This window comes from Ziziphus jujuba, chromosome 6, assembly GCF_031755915.1.
Source record: "Ziziphus jujuba cultivar Dongzao chromosome 6, ASM3175591v1".
NCBI lineage: Eukaryota > Viridiplantae > Streptophyta > Magnoliopsida > Rosales > Rhamnaceae > Ziziphus > Ziziphus jujuba.
This window is the reverse complement of record NC_083384.1, coordinates 23,124,990-23,140,159: the sequence shown is the minus strand read 5'-3', so window position 1 is coordinate 23,140,159 and position 15,170 is coordinate 23,124,990. Positions and strand designations below refer to the sequence as shown.

General features: G+C 32.7%; 1 protein-coding gene across 1 annotated transcript; it reads right to left on the bottom strand.

Moving 5' to 3' along the window:
- Nucleotides 1–9,223: 9,223 nt before the first annotated feature.
- On the bottom strand, nt 9,224–13,607 carry LOC107430302 (acid beta-fructofuranosidase). The gene is made up of 7 exons (XM_016041139.4): nt 12,882–13,607; nt 12,205–12,213; nt 10,801–11,657; nt 10,439–10,600; nt 10,058–10,293; nt 9,817–9,904; nt 9,224–9,685 (listed from the first exon to the last, which is right to left on the bottom strand). The coding sequence occupies exons 1-7, from the start codon at nt 13,297–13,299 to the stop codon at nt 9,410–9,412; spliced, it is 2,046 nt and encodes a 681-aa protein (XP_015896625.3). The 5' UTR covers nt 13,300–13,607; the 3' UTR covers nt 9,224–9,409.
- Nucleotides 13,608–15,170: the final 1,563 nt, after the last annotated feature.

Sequence of the window (15,170 nt, the reverse complement as noted above, 5' to 3'; positions counted from 1 at the left end):
AGCTGGTCAAATCAAGAAAGATATAAATAAGAGAAACTAACAAATGTAAAGAGAAGAATAATAGTCGACAGATAGGTCAATCAAACCAAAAACATTCCCCACATCAACATAAGGCTCGTTTTCACAAGTATACCCCTTTGAATACCTCAAGGAGTGAAATTTCAATGCAAATCAAGGATCAAAACTTGCTACAAATTGACCAAACAAACTTATATCAGATCTAGAAACTAGAAACCATAAACCGAAGAGAGTTTTGTCATTTTCATAACAACCATGATCACAATACTAAGAAATGCTTTTCCCTAGCATATGAGATTGAATATTTGATTTGAAATGGGTATCTATAGGAGTTTGTAACAACCAATGCTAGAGGTGAATCACCTTAATTGGCTATATAATATTGTTGATGTCAGAAAGGAGTATGGGAGGTTGTGTTTACTTTAGTGTTTATTTATTTTTTATGTGTTAACTTATGTATATATATATATATATATATCTAAATATACTTTACTTCAAAACTTTATAGTTAACTAAATTGTCTAACAAACTCTACCTAAAACTTGACATAAACAAATTGTATACAATTAGATAAATAAATAAAAAACAGAAACAAAAACTGAAAATCAATTATGTTACCGAACGACACTTTTTCTTTTTTTGGTATATTTTTTTTTAAAGAGTTGGTTTGTTGGTTCGTTTCTGTATCATATTGGTATTGCTCCATTTGTTGTTCATATTATTATTTTTTGATAACATTTTATTAGTTTTTTTATTTTTTATTTTTTTCTATGTTTGTGTAGATCCATTTATTTTTTGTGTCATACTTCTACACTCGTGCCACTAGTGACACATTTATGTCTAATACCAAAAGGGGCAAAAAAAAAAAGAAACACATTTATGTCTACTTTAATTATTTATTTTAATAAATTTGATATGTTAAACAAAATTTACATAATTAATAAATTAAATTTAACAGAGTATATCAATCTTTGTTGAATATACAATAAATATTTGATTAAAAAAAGAAAAAAAATTACATAATTAACTGATTATAAAAATTTCAAACAAAAAGACCTAAAAAACTAAAAGGTAACAAGAGCCAGAATATATATATATATATATATACACACACACATATACACACATATATACGGATAAATAAATCTTAAACTACTATTAGTTTACTAAAGTATTATATTTATTTTAAAAAATTGATAAAGAAATCAAGAATATAAGGGTCCAGGGAATATATATAAAATATAATTTTTTGTGATTAGGACTACACCATTGCAGGTCTATTGTGACTCATTATGGACTCATTTTTACAGTTGAGACACAGCCCATTAGTTTGGACTAATATTGTGCTTACTCCCTTTCCATTACATTGCCAACTCTTGTAATCACATTATGCCACTACCAATTTCAAACAAAAATAGATAAACTATGCCCAGATTAAGGTAGGGGTGTCGTTTATCTATTTATTTATTTTTTATAAAATCGAACATAACCAACTCAGTTAAAAAAAAATTAAACAAACCGAACTGACTATCTTTAAGTTGCCATTTTTATCTAAAAACCCTTTTTAAATAATTAATATTCTTATAATTTAAATTAAATACTTTAAAAATTCAAAAATATAATAAAAGTGTTTAAAAAATTATATATTCGTGTAGGTTCAATCTGGTTCGAATTAGTTAGGGTTGAGATTCATCCAAATCAAACTAAACTATTAATATGACAAAATAAAAACCGAATCGATTTAGTCTTATTAGTTTACATTCACCCCTAGTTGATATAAAAATCAATATGTGCTTGAGAGGTGGGCAAGAATTGAACTACGAATAATTTTTTTTTAACTGCGTTGTCTTTGTATAATGCCCTACCTTATAGGGGTGGAGATTTCTCGCTTGATCGGAGTGGAAATTGGGCAAATTTTTTATCTCCAGATGGAGAATAGAATTTCTGTCTTGTATACCTATATTTAAGGAATATTGTCATCAATGCACACCAAATTATATTGGATTTTGTATTTTACATCCCTAACTTTTTTTCCATAGCATATTGTATTCTAAACTTGAATAAATCTTGCATAGTTGGTCCCTTTATGTGACAGCCAGTATGAGCGGGTATAAGGTACTAGCAGACTATCTGATGTTCAATCCCATATCATCCAGATGTAAATTAGAAGATGATAATAATATTCATTTTTATAACATCGAGATCCTTTCAAAACGGTTGATTTTAGAATTCAAAAGAATTTCAAAGTTAAGCATGCTTAAAAGATAGCAATCCTAGGATGGACAACCTCTAGGAAAACTTTAAACAAAAAACTCCATAGGTCTATACCCAGCCGAAAATGTACGCAAGAACGCTAGGCTAGAAGGAGGTGGATTGTAATGACCAATGTGGATGGAGGGTGGATCGTGACAACCAGTGTGGATGGGGAACCCTGGATAGACTGGTTAAAGCTGACATTGTGAAATAAATGCTTTGATAACCTTGACCATGATCTGCTCCTGGCTTTCGGGCAGGCGCGAGCAATCAGTCAAAAAGTGAAAAACAATAAAACCAAAATAAGTAGTTTCATAGGAGTTGCCATGTTAAAAGTTTTATCGTAAATTACCCGGCCTACACTTCGGCTACTAATAAATAAGGGGACAAGACCTTACAACTAGATTGCAAGGACAGTAACATTGTAGTGAGGGACTCATTGGAGGATGGGTCCCAAATGGTGAAATATAGCACGTTTTCAATAAGGACGTTTAGGCTTTACTAATAACATAGAAGGGGCGTTTCCTTTCAAATGACAACTGCCTCTTCCTGCTGCGAGGGCGTTGCACAGTAGGAGGCTAAGCGAAGCGAAGCAGCAAGTTTACTTGCTTGAAAAGGTGCGGCTAGTCAGGAGTCGAACAGAAGCATGAGTTGAGTGGTGAGCTAAAGCAGGGTAGCACAACTAGATACGACGAGGCTCCTTAAGAGAAGGGAAGGTTATGCCCTTATGTAGTAAAGCAAGTGAGGCGGGCTAAGATTCCATTCGAAGTAACGTAACAGGATTCGATGTTGCACCATCTTCAACTCTTTTCTGGATCAGGAGTTTTTCGAGAAAAGGTCCCCGTATAGGAACATGGGTACATGATATTGAATGCCATCTAGGTCAAGGCGCATTATTTTCATCACACCATAAGGGCCTCTTATCCTGATTCGTTCGCTCTCCTCGAACCGTGTTCCAACAACATTGCGGAATATCAAGCGCTGATCCGATAGATAACTCTTCTATAGAGTTCATTAATATCCGAGCTCATTAGTTTTTATTTAGATACATATGATTTCGATAGAATAATTAGAATGGGTTTCCCGGGACTCGAACCCGGAACTAGTCAGATGGAGTAGATCCAGAAAGACCCAAACTAAAGAATTTGTGTTTTACTTGATCATTATTTATTGAATTTAGACAGTAGCGAGGAGAGCTTATGTATGGACAAAAAAAGAGGATTCCGGCGGCTTTTGCCATTTATGATCAGTGTTCACAAGAGCGAGACCCTTCCGGCTCGGAAGGCTCGACCTCGTGGACGGCTTTATAGAATCGGATGGCAAAGCTAAAAGAGAAAGACTAACTAACACTCTCCAGTATTTATAGAGTAAGGGGCGACTGAGGAGAAGAAGATCAGACGAGAAGACATATGAAAGGCTTCAATGAAGAATGAAGGCTCTAGTACAGCTTTCTTTTTTTTACAAACCATATTAGGCCAGCCTCACGATACTGCAGTGGTAGCTAGGATGGTTTTCCGGTGGCCATCCCCCAAATGGCAGAGAAGTTTCCATATTTATACCTTTTTGCGCGTTGTTTTTGTTTGACCGACCTATCTTCTTTCTATAAGCAAGCTCCCTCCGACCGTCCACCTAAGAAGGGGCGAAGGCTACTTAGAGGTGACGGTCAAAGTTTGGGTGCCAAAGAAGGAGATTCGGCATTGGTTGGGCACGTACACTTGTTATTGATCGATCCACCTCTCGAGCCGGCTGACCTGCCCAGGGCTCGAGGGCGAGCTTAATTTAAGAGAGAATGGGGAGGGGAGAATACTGGTCTAAAAAGCTCTTTAAAAAACTCTCCACCTTTCGATAGTGTTTCACTTTATCAAAATTGGCCAGATGCTCAATCTCCTGGCTTGTTTTGGTCTCAGCTTCTTGATGGCGAAGATCAAGGCCAGGCAGGTTTTCTCAATCGGTGAATAGTTATGTGATGCCCCGACGAGCATCCTGCGGATATAATAAAGAGCTCCTTCCTTGTCTTCTTCATTATGCTGCACCAAAAGGGGCATTCCCCCAGTGGTTCCCTCCTCATGGTTGGAACTCATACCTCGATGTCAAGTCAGTCCTCTAGAAGTGGTGCCGGCGATCAAAGGCGAGATGGAATCTCGCCCTTGAAGAACGGTTTCATTGAGCACCCGAGAAGTACTACAAGCCACTTGATGTCTAATCCTATATCACTTGGATATAGATAAGAGAATTATTCAAAGTAATAATAGTCACTCTCATAATGCCGATGTCTTTTCAAAGCGGTTAGTTTCAAAGTTTAAAAAGAACTCCAAAGATAAGTACTCTCAAGCGACCTCTTGGATTGATGACCTCTTGGAAAGCTCTAAACAAAAAACTGCATACCGAGTATGGTAGCTAAATTGTGGATAATATTAACAGAGAGTGACACATCTGCTAGTGGAGGTAAGATGTTACACTATGCTCATTTTCCATGGGTTTTAGTTTGAATTTATGTACGATGTTTCAGTCTTGCAATCCCACTTAAGAATTGAAATCGAAATTTCACTGCTTAAGTTGTTGCTGCTAACTTGATTTTGGATAACAAACTTAAACTAAAGATTTCGCTGAGAAGTATTAACCCAAAAAAAAGAAAAAGAAAATTTCCTTGGGAATTTTGTCAGAAAGCCTTTTTGTTTCCAGTTATAATAGATGATAGAGTTGTAACTAAGTAATAAGCGTAAGCTATTTGTTATACCTAGGTTGACTTGGATTTATATAAGGAATTAACTTCTTATCTCATTGTCACAAGTATATGTGTAAATTAGATACAACATTTGTCCTTTGTAATGTTGTTAACTAGCTAATCTATAAAGCCATGTGTAGTCATACAAAGCTATATAAATACCAATTATATGAATGGAGGAAATATACTTCCAGATTATACATTGTTCAAAATCTTTCATTTCTAAGGATAAAATCTGTAAATTTTTTAGATTACTAGTTGCTACCCGTATTTTCAAAGAATCCAATTGTTAGAAAGCTTGAGAATCCCGAGTGAATCTCTTGACATGTGGGGGAAGTTCGCTAGAGAATTAATTATCACTTAATTCCATCACATTCACCTCCGGCTAATTAAAAATTCCCATGGGAATGGTTCCATTTAGCAATTTCTTCATGATTTGGATTTTTGTCGGCAACTTGTATTCCTCGAGTTCCTCTGGGATCGGTTTGAACATGTAATTTTGATTCGACTTAGCGCCTTCAACCTCCCACACTTGCACAAATGGTGGTAAAGTGATTGTTTGTGACTGATCTTTCTCCCTTTATCTCAATCTGTCCTCAAAAAAGAGATGGAAAAAATGAGATAAAATCTCCCTACTTTACAACTCACATACTTCTTTCGTGTTCAATTTGTTAACAGATTGGACGTAAATGATAAAAGGGGCCAACTATGCAAGGGTAAGTTAAGTTTGATGTGCAATATGTATATAAAAAAAAGAAGAAAAAGTTTAGGGTACAAAATGCATAATCCAACTTAGTTTAGGGTGCATTGGTGCCAACTTTCCTATATTTAATAAAAATATTATTATTTTTAATTATTTTTAATGCTTTTGTTATAATTTTTCTTACCTTCTTCTTTAGTTTTTTTGTCATTTTGTTCGAAAAGATAGATGACAATATCACCAAGTTTTAAAATATTATTTTAAAAATTAAATTAAAACAATTTTTTCATTAAATTTTAACACGTGTTCATTCTATAAGAAACCAATTTGGTTAGTTTAGTTAGCATTTGGGCAATTTTAAATCATAACCTAATGTATATGTACTTATATATATATATATATACAGTCAGATTCATATCAAGATCCGGTAATTAATAAAATATAGAATTAGTAAAATTTTAAAATACGATTTAAGAAAAATAAACCCTATCAAAATCCGGTAATTAATAAAAAAAGATCCTAACATTAGTTCTCATATTAATACCTAATTTGAGTTTGTTTTTATTATAGTTTGGGCTCAGGCCCTAATGTGTGAATGATTTTGGGTTTTATTTTTCTTATGGGTTGGTTGAAAAAATGAGGATTTTGATCATTTTTATTAAATAAAATAAAAGAGTATTTTTGACTGTGGGAGTTGAGAGTTTTAAGGAAATAAAACTCTAGGATGAGTGGTGGAAGAAGACATGTTCTTTTCAAACGTTCTTTTCAGTTTTAGAGGTTTTATAGAGAAAAAAAGAATTATTGAGCTTTACATGAAAGGTTTTAGATGTGCTGTATCCAAGATCTTGCAACCGTTGTATTTTGGGAGACGTTCGTCTGAAAACTTTTGTAGCGGTGGGCGAAAACGTCTTAAAGATACTATAGTACTACATAAGTCTCAGGCAGTTTTACAGAAAGCAAATCAATTACAAAAACCTACAAGTTCTAATATGTTTAATTATTTTATGTAATTTTATTTATTTTATATTAATTTTTTTCACATGTATTTATATATATATATATATATTCATATATTTTGATAATAGTTTTTACATACATATATATATATAGTTTGAGTATGCTGTTATATATATATATGTATATGTTATATTTTTTGATATTTTTATTGTAATTAGTTGAATAATTTTAAATATTGTTTATATTTTTTAATGATTTTGCTCACCTTACTAATGACATGAAATTTAAATTACTACAGATGGTTTACAAGATTAGATAAATCAAACTGAACCAAATTGGACGGTTCAATTTGGTTTGGATTCTTCCCACCCTTGCTTTGGGATTATACAGAGCTGTATAGAAATCTTGAAGCAGCGTCCTCAGAAACTGACATCCTTGCTAGAATTAGTTACGATTTTAACTTAGGCTTTCATGGTTTTGATAAACCTCCTAAAAAGAGGTGGATTTGGCTTTTTACTTGGTCAACATTGGAAGGTTGTCTTCCAGAGTTATTAACATAGCTTGAGCCTCTGGCTCCCCTTCACATAATAAAAAAAAAAAAAAACAAAAAGGGGAAAAATTGGACGGTTAATTTTGCCATTTTTTGCGTTTAAGGTTTTTGGTTTGGTCGCATTTAAATATCTATCCAAATCTAAGTATTCGATTTTGATTAAAAAAAAAAAAAAAAAAAAGAAAGGTAAAAACCGACTGAATTGAATTGACACCCATGCCTCTAATTCTTTCCTTCCCAAATCCATCAAATATTTAACTCATTTTGATGAGTGAAATTCCAACTTTATTACAAATAACTTGTTAAATTTGTATAGGATGGTTGAAAAGCCTTTTTTTTTTGGTGGAAAAATGGTTGAAAAGCTTTATTTATTTCTTTATTTTTATGGTAAGAAAAGCTAGTTCAAAACCTATGTTTGATTACTTGTTTGTTTATTTGTTTGTTTGTTTTGTTTTGTTTTTTTTTTTTTCCTCTGTTTTTTTAAAAGTCCAAATCGGATTTAATTATGTTATGCTATTTCTTTTTATTATTTCCAAATCAACAAGTCCAAATAAAAACAAGCACAGATAAAAAAAAACCAAAAAAAAAACAAAAAAAGTAAAAAGGAGCTATCCAAAGTAACAGGATTGTGAAAGAAACACATTACCCTATATAGGAAATCAAGAAACAGAGCAGTCTTCACGCTTTGAGATCCTGGACAGGGAATAGAACAGAGATTATGCAGGGGAACATCTGAAAAGCTTAAACTTGATCATGAGCTGCCAAATTACAATCATTTCAACTCAATAAAACTGAGCAACTAGAAAAAGAGATATAAGAGAACCCTGATCAACCAACAAACAACATTTCCAGCTAAGCTATAATAAAATTCCATTCAAACTTTAATCTTCACAAATAATATTAAGACCATTTTTGAAGTTAAGCACATGGTTAAAATTCAAATAAAGAAGCAAGGTAGCTTTTAGAGTCACCATTAGGAGATAATTTCTCAAATAAAGAAATTAAATAACAAATATTATAATTTTATAGCTCCCATTAGATGTGGGATCTTACAATTTGTTACTGCCAACAACCTTCAACTTCAACTCCAATTCCAAACCCATCCCAATTTTAAATTCTTCATATAGTTGATCAAGAATTGATATCAATATTTGCCACACATTCCATGCTCCCAAGGCAAGCTGAACCATATGGAATCACAATTTTTTATTTTTTTTGGGTCCAAACCCATTTTTGATAACAGAGCACCTATATATAATTTCTTTAGTTATTATTCAGCAATGTAACTGCCAGTAATTTTATTGGGTGTGGCGGTTCAACTTATTATTCAAATTAATTATATATATAAGTGAGGTTGACTTAGTTGACAGATCATTCATATTTATATCTGAGAATTATGAATTCAAAACATTATGATATCTGCACCATGACACCTAGAAGAATAAAATTTTCTAACCACGTAAATTATATATTTCTAACTGCCAACCAAAGTCTTGCGAAGAGCAAATGAATACTTGGTGAAATACAATTTTTTTTTTTTTTTTTCAGCTAAAGGGACTTCGGTTTAGTCTTTTGAATGATAATCTCATTTAGCAGATACACATTTCCAATTGGAATCAACACAAATTGGTTTTAGAACATGATGAATTTTCTCAACTAAAAGAGATTTGAATCGCCACTACCTAGAAATTTCAAAAAAAAGAAAAAAGAAAAAAAATTGGCATAATAACCACATTAAGAGAGAGATGATACTAACCCCAATTGATTAAAACTTTGTTCAACTTGATATTATAACCCGTATTACATTCAGTCTGCTTTCTCTCCTCCACATAAACTTTTGGAAATTCTATGCCAGCTGATGAGAAAATGCCTTTTTATTTTTGTTTTTTGGGAAAGGATGAGAAAATGCCCTTAATAAGAAGATATAATCAGAGCCAAAAAAAGGGATATATGGATTTTCTTAATTAATAGTTAAGTAAAATAACCAAATTTCCTTTTCATGCCAACTGGGGCAATGGAATTAATTTTAATTATGAGAAAAAAGCTCCCTGATTAATAATTGTAAATAAGCATACAACATTTTAATTAAACTTCTGAAATTGAACCTTCAATATGGCTCAATTGCAGATGCATTTCTAAAAAATAAAATAAATAAAATTTCCTAAACTATATGTATCAACAAAAACCTATTACATTTTTTTTTTTCTTACAAAAAGAAGAACAGGAGGAAGAAAAATAATATAGAAATAACAAGATTATTGGACAATTTGATGGATGAGTCAATATGGTTCTCATTCTGATAAGGGTGAATGAATGCAGAGTTCATCTGCCAAATCTTAAGTGAAGCAGTAACATTTGTCTCGGTTGCATTGTTGAAGAGAAAAACCCGAGCAGCGCCATAGATTGCTTTCGTGGGATAAACTCTTGATGTGATGCAAGTTCTTCCACCTTGAGCAAAGCTTTCCACTATTGAATGGTCAACCTGGAAGGCCATTAATTTTACAAAATGCATATAAGTTTTATGATTTTTTTTTTTTTTTTTTAAATTGAAAAAAAATACATTTCGTCATCTTTAAGTTTGGATAAAATATTAAAGGAAAAAAAGTCACTCACCAAAATCCTGACAGATAGTTTTTCATCTTGTATAACAGGAACAAAGCTACCATAGATTTGTTTGTTAACATCAGTTGCCACAGAGGACCTACAAGAAATTCATTCAAAGAGTTCATATAAGAAGTAATAAAACAGGCATAGATTTGTTTAGTATGCTGGATTCTAGACTAATAGGCGCCTATTAGTCCAGGATCCTGAATAAGAGGTTCACTGATATATATATATATATATATATAAATACCTAGATTGGTCAGTACAGAAGAAGGTCTTGAGGTAGCCATCAGATCCTTTAGAAACATAGAAGTATACGGGAGTCTGCTCAGAGCGGCTGTCATCTGCAAGAACCAGAATTCCAAAGGGTCCCAAAGCGCCGCGCTGTGCAGCTCCACCACTGCTGCTGCAGCTAAACTCTTCATTGGATTCATATACTTCCTCCAATGCCTTCTCATCTAGCTCAAACTCGGCAATAATGTCCAACTGTTACATAGATTTAATTGCCATAAAACAATCTCCTCGTGAGCTCACAGATTTATAACACATTCTTAATTTTCTGTGCTAAAAATTACACATAAAGTTGAAAACAAGAAAATAAAAAAAAATAAATAAATAATAAAAAACACACCTGTGTGGCTGTGCCAACATCAAGTGGCACCACTGACCCTGGCTTAACCAATACTTTGTCAAATTCCTTACTGCTCAATCTCAAACTTTCAGTCTCTTCCACTGGCCATTGGAGTAGATGAGTGCCGGTTTTGTTATCGAATAAAAGTGTCCTTGGAATGCTCTGCAATTCATCAACGGAAGAGAATTAATTAGTACTCCTATTGTATAATTTTGAATTAGTGAGACTTTTATCCAAAACCCCGAATCAACTTATTACAGATACTAAACCACTATTACTTTAATAGGTCAATTTTGTTACCAGGATTGTGGATAAGAAAATTTCTCAAATTTAAAAAGACCTTTTAATTAATCTTATTATACCTGAAGAGAAGCCCATCCTTTCTTCATATCAGCAGATTCACTGTCGGATTCACTAATCCAACCCCACAAAACTCTCCTCTTCTTAGCTTGATCATAGAAAGTCTTGGAAGCATAGAAAATCCCATAATCATACCTAAGTCCAATCCCAACATCAATCTCAGGATGATCAGGAACCCATTTACCACTTCTCTCATCATAAGTGCCAAAAGCATAGTAATCATGTCTATCCTCATCAAGGCTAGCCTTCACCACATGCTTCAATCCCAGTCCATTCTCCGACGTGTCCAAACCGACATTCTCAATCAAAGACACAGGGAAGAAATCAACACACTCCCACATTCCGGTACCTGGGACTCCATGAAGAACTCCTTTCAAAGGTTTGTAGGTTTTGAAGTCCTCTGTATCATACACAAAGGAAATACCAGTCTCGTTAACCTTGGAACCTATGATAATACGCCATTTCTTCTCCGACGTCAGCCACGCCGTTGTGGGGTCTCGGAAATCCTGGCTGTCGATCCCCGACGGAGGGAAAAGAACCGGGTTGCCGGAGTATTTGACCCACTTGATCAGGAGTGGATCAGATGGGTCAGCTGGATATGCAAGGTTTTGAACTTGGACCGACTCGTTGGTTAAACCGGTGTAAAGCATGACAACCTTGTCGTCGGAAACAATGGTTGCAGAACCGGACCAGACACCGTTGATGTCGTACCATTGATCGGCGATCATGGCAAGTGGGAGGTGGATCCAGTGGATCAAGTCGGTGGACACCGCATGGCCCCATACTATGTCCCCCCATACAGCACCGTTTGGATTGAATTGGTAGAAGAAATGGTACCAACCTTTGTAGAACAATGGACCTGTAATGTAATTATAGAATATGATTGAAAAGTAGCTGTCAGATTTATTATTTAGATTTTGTGCATGCGAAGCAAAAAATGATTATGGCCAGAGTCAGAGTATTTGAGACTTATTATTTTATTCATTTATTTAATATTTTTTGCATGTGAATCTTCCTTGATTATTGTTGGTCTCTGATTTTCATGTGATTGGAAATTTAATTCATTGAATAATTTGCTCAACTTGAGGCAAAAGTTTAGGCCAGTTATGTTTCTTGTCATGATTCTGATCAAATAGTTGTCAAGTATATATTATAATGTTGTCGTTAATTATTTGAATCGGATTCTCTGTCTCAGATCTCTACAAGTCCAGTTTTTAATATTACAAATCTTTTAAAAAAAAAAATTTCCAAATCATATGTCTATTTTCAGGCCTTTTAAAGAAGAAAAAAATATATACAAAATATAAACAGAAGATCCCCATAAAAAAAGGAAAAAAAAAAAAAAAGAAGAAGCAAATTACGTCATTAACATAAATTGAAAGTATTAAAAGAAAAAGTAATTTTACCATTAGGATCTGAAGTAGCAGGCAAAAGTTTCAGGAGCAAGCCAATAGAAGTTCACCGAATCCATGTCGCCAAAAGAAGAAAATAATTAGCATAAAGATAGCACAAAGTAAAAAAGCCCAAAAAAAGAGTAGGAAGATTATTCTTTGAACAGTGAAATTTAGACAAATCAAATTGATTCCAATTAATTATGACCTCCCTCATTTGCAAAAGGCCAAAACAAAAAAAGATAAATAAATAAAATAAAACAATATAAATGGCCTGTATCCAAAAAGGCCAAAACCCACATAACCCAAAATTTATGGCTGCTTTTGTATCCTTTATATAATAATGTAGTCAATGACGTTGTCCCAGTTCCAAAATTTTTGTAGTCGATGATGTTGACCACAAAAAGAATAAAATACATAATAATAGAGGTGCATGCGTAATGGTTTTAGATACGTTTTCAAATTTGAAAAAGTTCAAACACTTTACACGACCAAACAACTAAAAATAAAAGCACAAAATAAATAAAATAATTGCAATCAACGTGTTGTTTTCATTATTGTAAATTGGAAACCATGTCCTTCTAGCCAATATGTCCAATTTTTTTTTTTTGTGAACTCCCCAAGAAATTTCTTTAATAAATAAACAAAAAAAAGTTCGAAAAAATAATAACAATAATAATAAATGAAATTACCATTCATCCAATTGTTTTCTGGTTGGAAATGGTAAGCAGTTCTTTGCCATGACAACATGCTATTGTTCCATGGAAATTCCTGCACGTTATCGCCGGCGGAGTTTAACCGGTTCGTCTTCTCCGAAACTCCTTCCGATACACCGCGTGAAACGGCCGGCCGCAATATCTCCGGCCTTGGCCTCGATGAGGCCAATGATCCATTTGTGTCTGCATGAAAATTGGGTTCCTTCCCGCCAATAATTGCCACCAACAGAGCAACCATTAACAACCCAGAAAAGACAATCAAAATCTCTTTCACGGATCGTCGGCGGATAACCGGGGATCGATCTCCGTCAATAGGAGAGCTGTAGGAGTTTTGAACGACTTCGACGGAGTCATCGGGAACATGGACAGAAAGGAATGGCTGGTAGTCAACCATGATGGTCAATTTGGACCAATGAAATTAATCAAATTGGATGAAATAGAAGGAGAAGGGAAAGAAGAAATAGAAGCCTAATTAGCCTCAACGGTAATCAAGGAGGATATTAGAAGAAGAGAGATAGAAAGATACTTATATAAAATTTATATATAACTATATATGATGCTAAAATGGAAGGTTTTTTCTATCTTCATCAATGGTGGGCTTTGAGAGAGAGAAAGAGAGAGTTTTGCCTTAGAAACAGAAATATTTGGTATTGATGGATTTGAGGCATTGGAAAAGAGAGAGCTTTGGCTTTTATAAACGGTTTTTTGGTTAACAATATTTTTGGACATTGGACGACTGTTAAATACTGTTCATTTATAGGCTGAATTATCCATTTCGAGGGTGTGTTTGTGTGGGGCCTTGCTAATTTAAAAATACTATTTTTAAATTATTATTTTTTCTTGGACATCTAATTTATTAAAATAATATTTGTCATGAAATTTTATTGGGGGGGCAACAAGATCTGTCGTACAAGACCTGCTTGTTACATTAATGGTTGGTGGCCCAACGACTACTTTGAGACTAAAAAAAAAAAAAATTTACTTTGAGACATTTAGTTTATTTTTGGCACTTAACTTTTAAGTTACTTTTTTCTCCTTTTGAGAGTGATCGGAAAAATAAACTTTGGTGTTTTTTGTTTCTCTAATTGTGATGATTGGATTGATGGTTGTGATCCACGTATTCAAATACTATAAACTCTAATTAGGAAGAAAATTGTAAAAATTGGGGTTAAGGATTAGGTCAGTTAAATGCTGGCTTGTTCTAATGATTGTACATACGATCTGCTGTGTTTCTTTTTCAAGATAAGCTTTCATTTTTTTCCCTAAAAAAGTATTTGAAATTTCAAGTTTATCATTTCATACTTTTATATCCTCATTGTATATTAAAAAAATAAAATAAAAAATTCAGGTGAAAATATTTTAATTGGTATACCTTTTACATTTATATTTATAAAATAATAAATTTAAAACATCGAAAAAGAAAAATTATTATAAATAATAAAAATAAATTTCTGTAATATATATATATATATAATATTTCAAAGCTCACTTGTTAATTTTTGGATTGCTTAAATTAAGATGTAAGAATATTTTTATGTTAAATGAACTCATATATGATTTACTTTATCCTTCTTGCTTCTTGAATTTAGTACTTCACTAAACTCGTTAGCCTATCAAAATATTTTTAAATCTCATTTATTAAAACAATTCAGAGACTAATGATAAAGGTTCTGATTATTATTCAATTAGGACATTGCAATAGAAGATTAATTGCAGTGATGGAATCGGTGCTGAATCTAGAAAATTTGATTAGAGGTGGCATAATTAATTTTTTAATAAATTAAATTATAATTATCAATAATAAAACCAAAGATTACTTTTTCATGAAGAAGTACATAATTAGTAATTTATATTTTTTATTCAACTATTAAGGTGTAGTAATATAAAATAATGAAATGGTTATAACATAAATAATATTTGAAAAGATAAATATTTTATATGTAATAAACTCGAAAACTATATAAAAATTGATTCCTTTTTCTTTTTTGTTGTAAAAAAATTAGTTTCAATGGTGAAAGATATTCATAAAAAAATAGTCAAAGATATTTTTAAATGTTTTTCTTACAGAAAAAATTTGTAGGCTTACATGTGAATTCTAAAAGTATTTTTGCAATGTTTAATAGAGCATTTACGGTTGGATAGACAAAATCACTAAACAAAAAAGTAAAAACTAATTAAAACAAGAAAATATGTGAATACTAGATAGGAAACCATAAATTAGTATGTACATGCCTAAAATTTAAGTGATAATCAACCAATTAGGAA

Excerpts from the sequence above, each read along its gene's own strand:
- LOC107430302 (XM_016041139.4), bottom strand. The coding sequence starts at position 13,299 with ATGGTTGACTACCAGCCATTCCTTTCTGTCCATGTTCCCGATGACTCC. Across the intron at positions 10,294-10,438 it reads ATGTTGGCACAGCCACACAG|TTGGACATTATTGCCGAGTT; the intron begins GTGTGTTTTTTA and ends TCTATGTAACAG. Across the intron at positions 9,686-9,816 it reads AACTATCTGTCAGGATTTTG|GTTGACCATTCAATAGTGGA; the intron begins GTGAGTGACTTT and ends ATGGCCTTCCAG.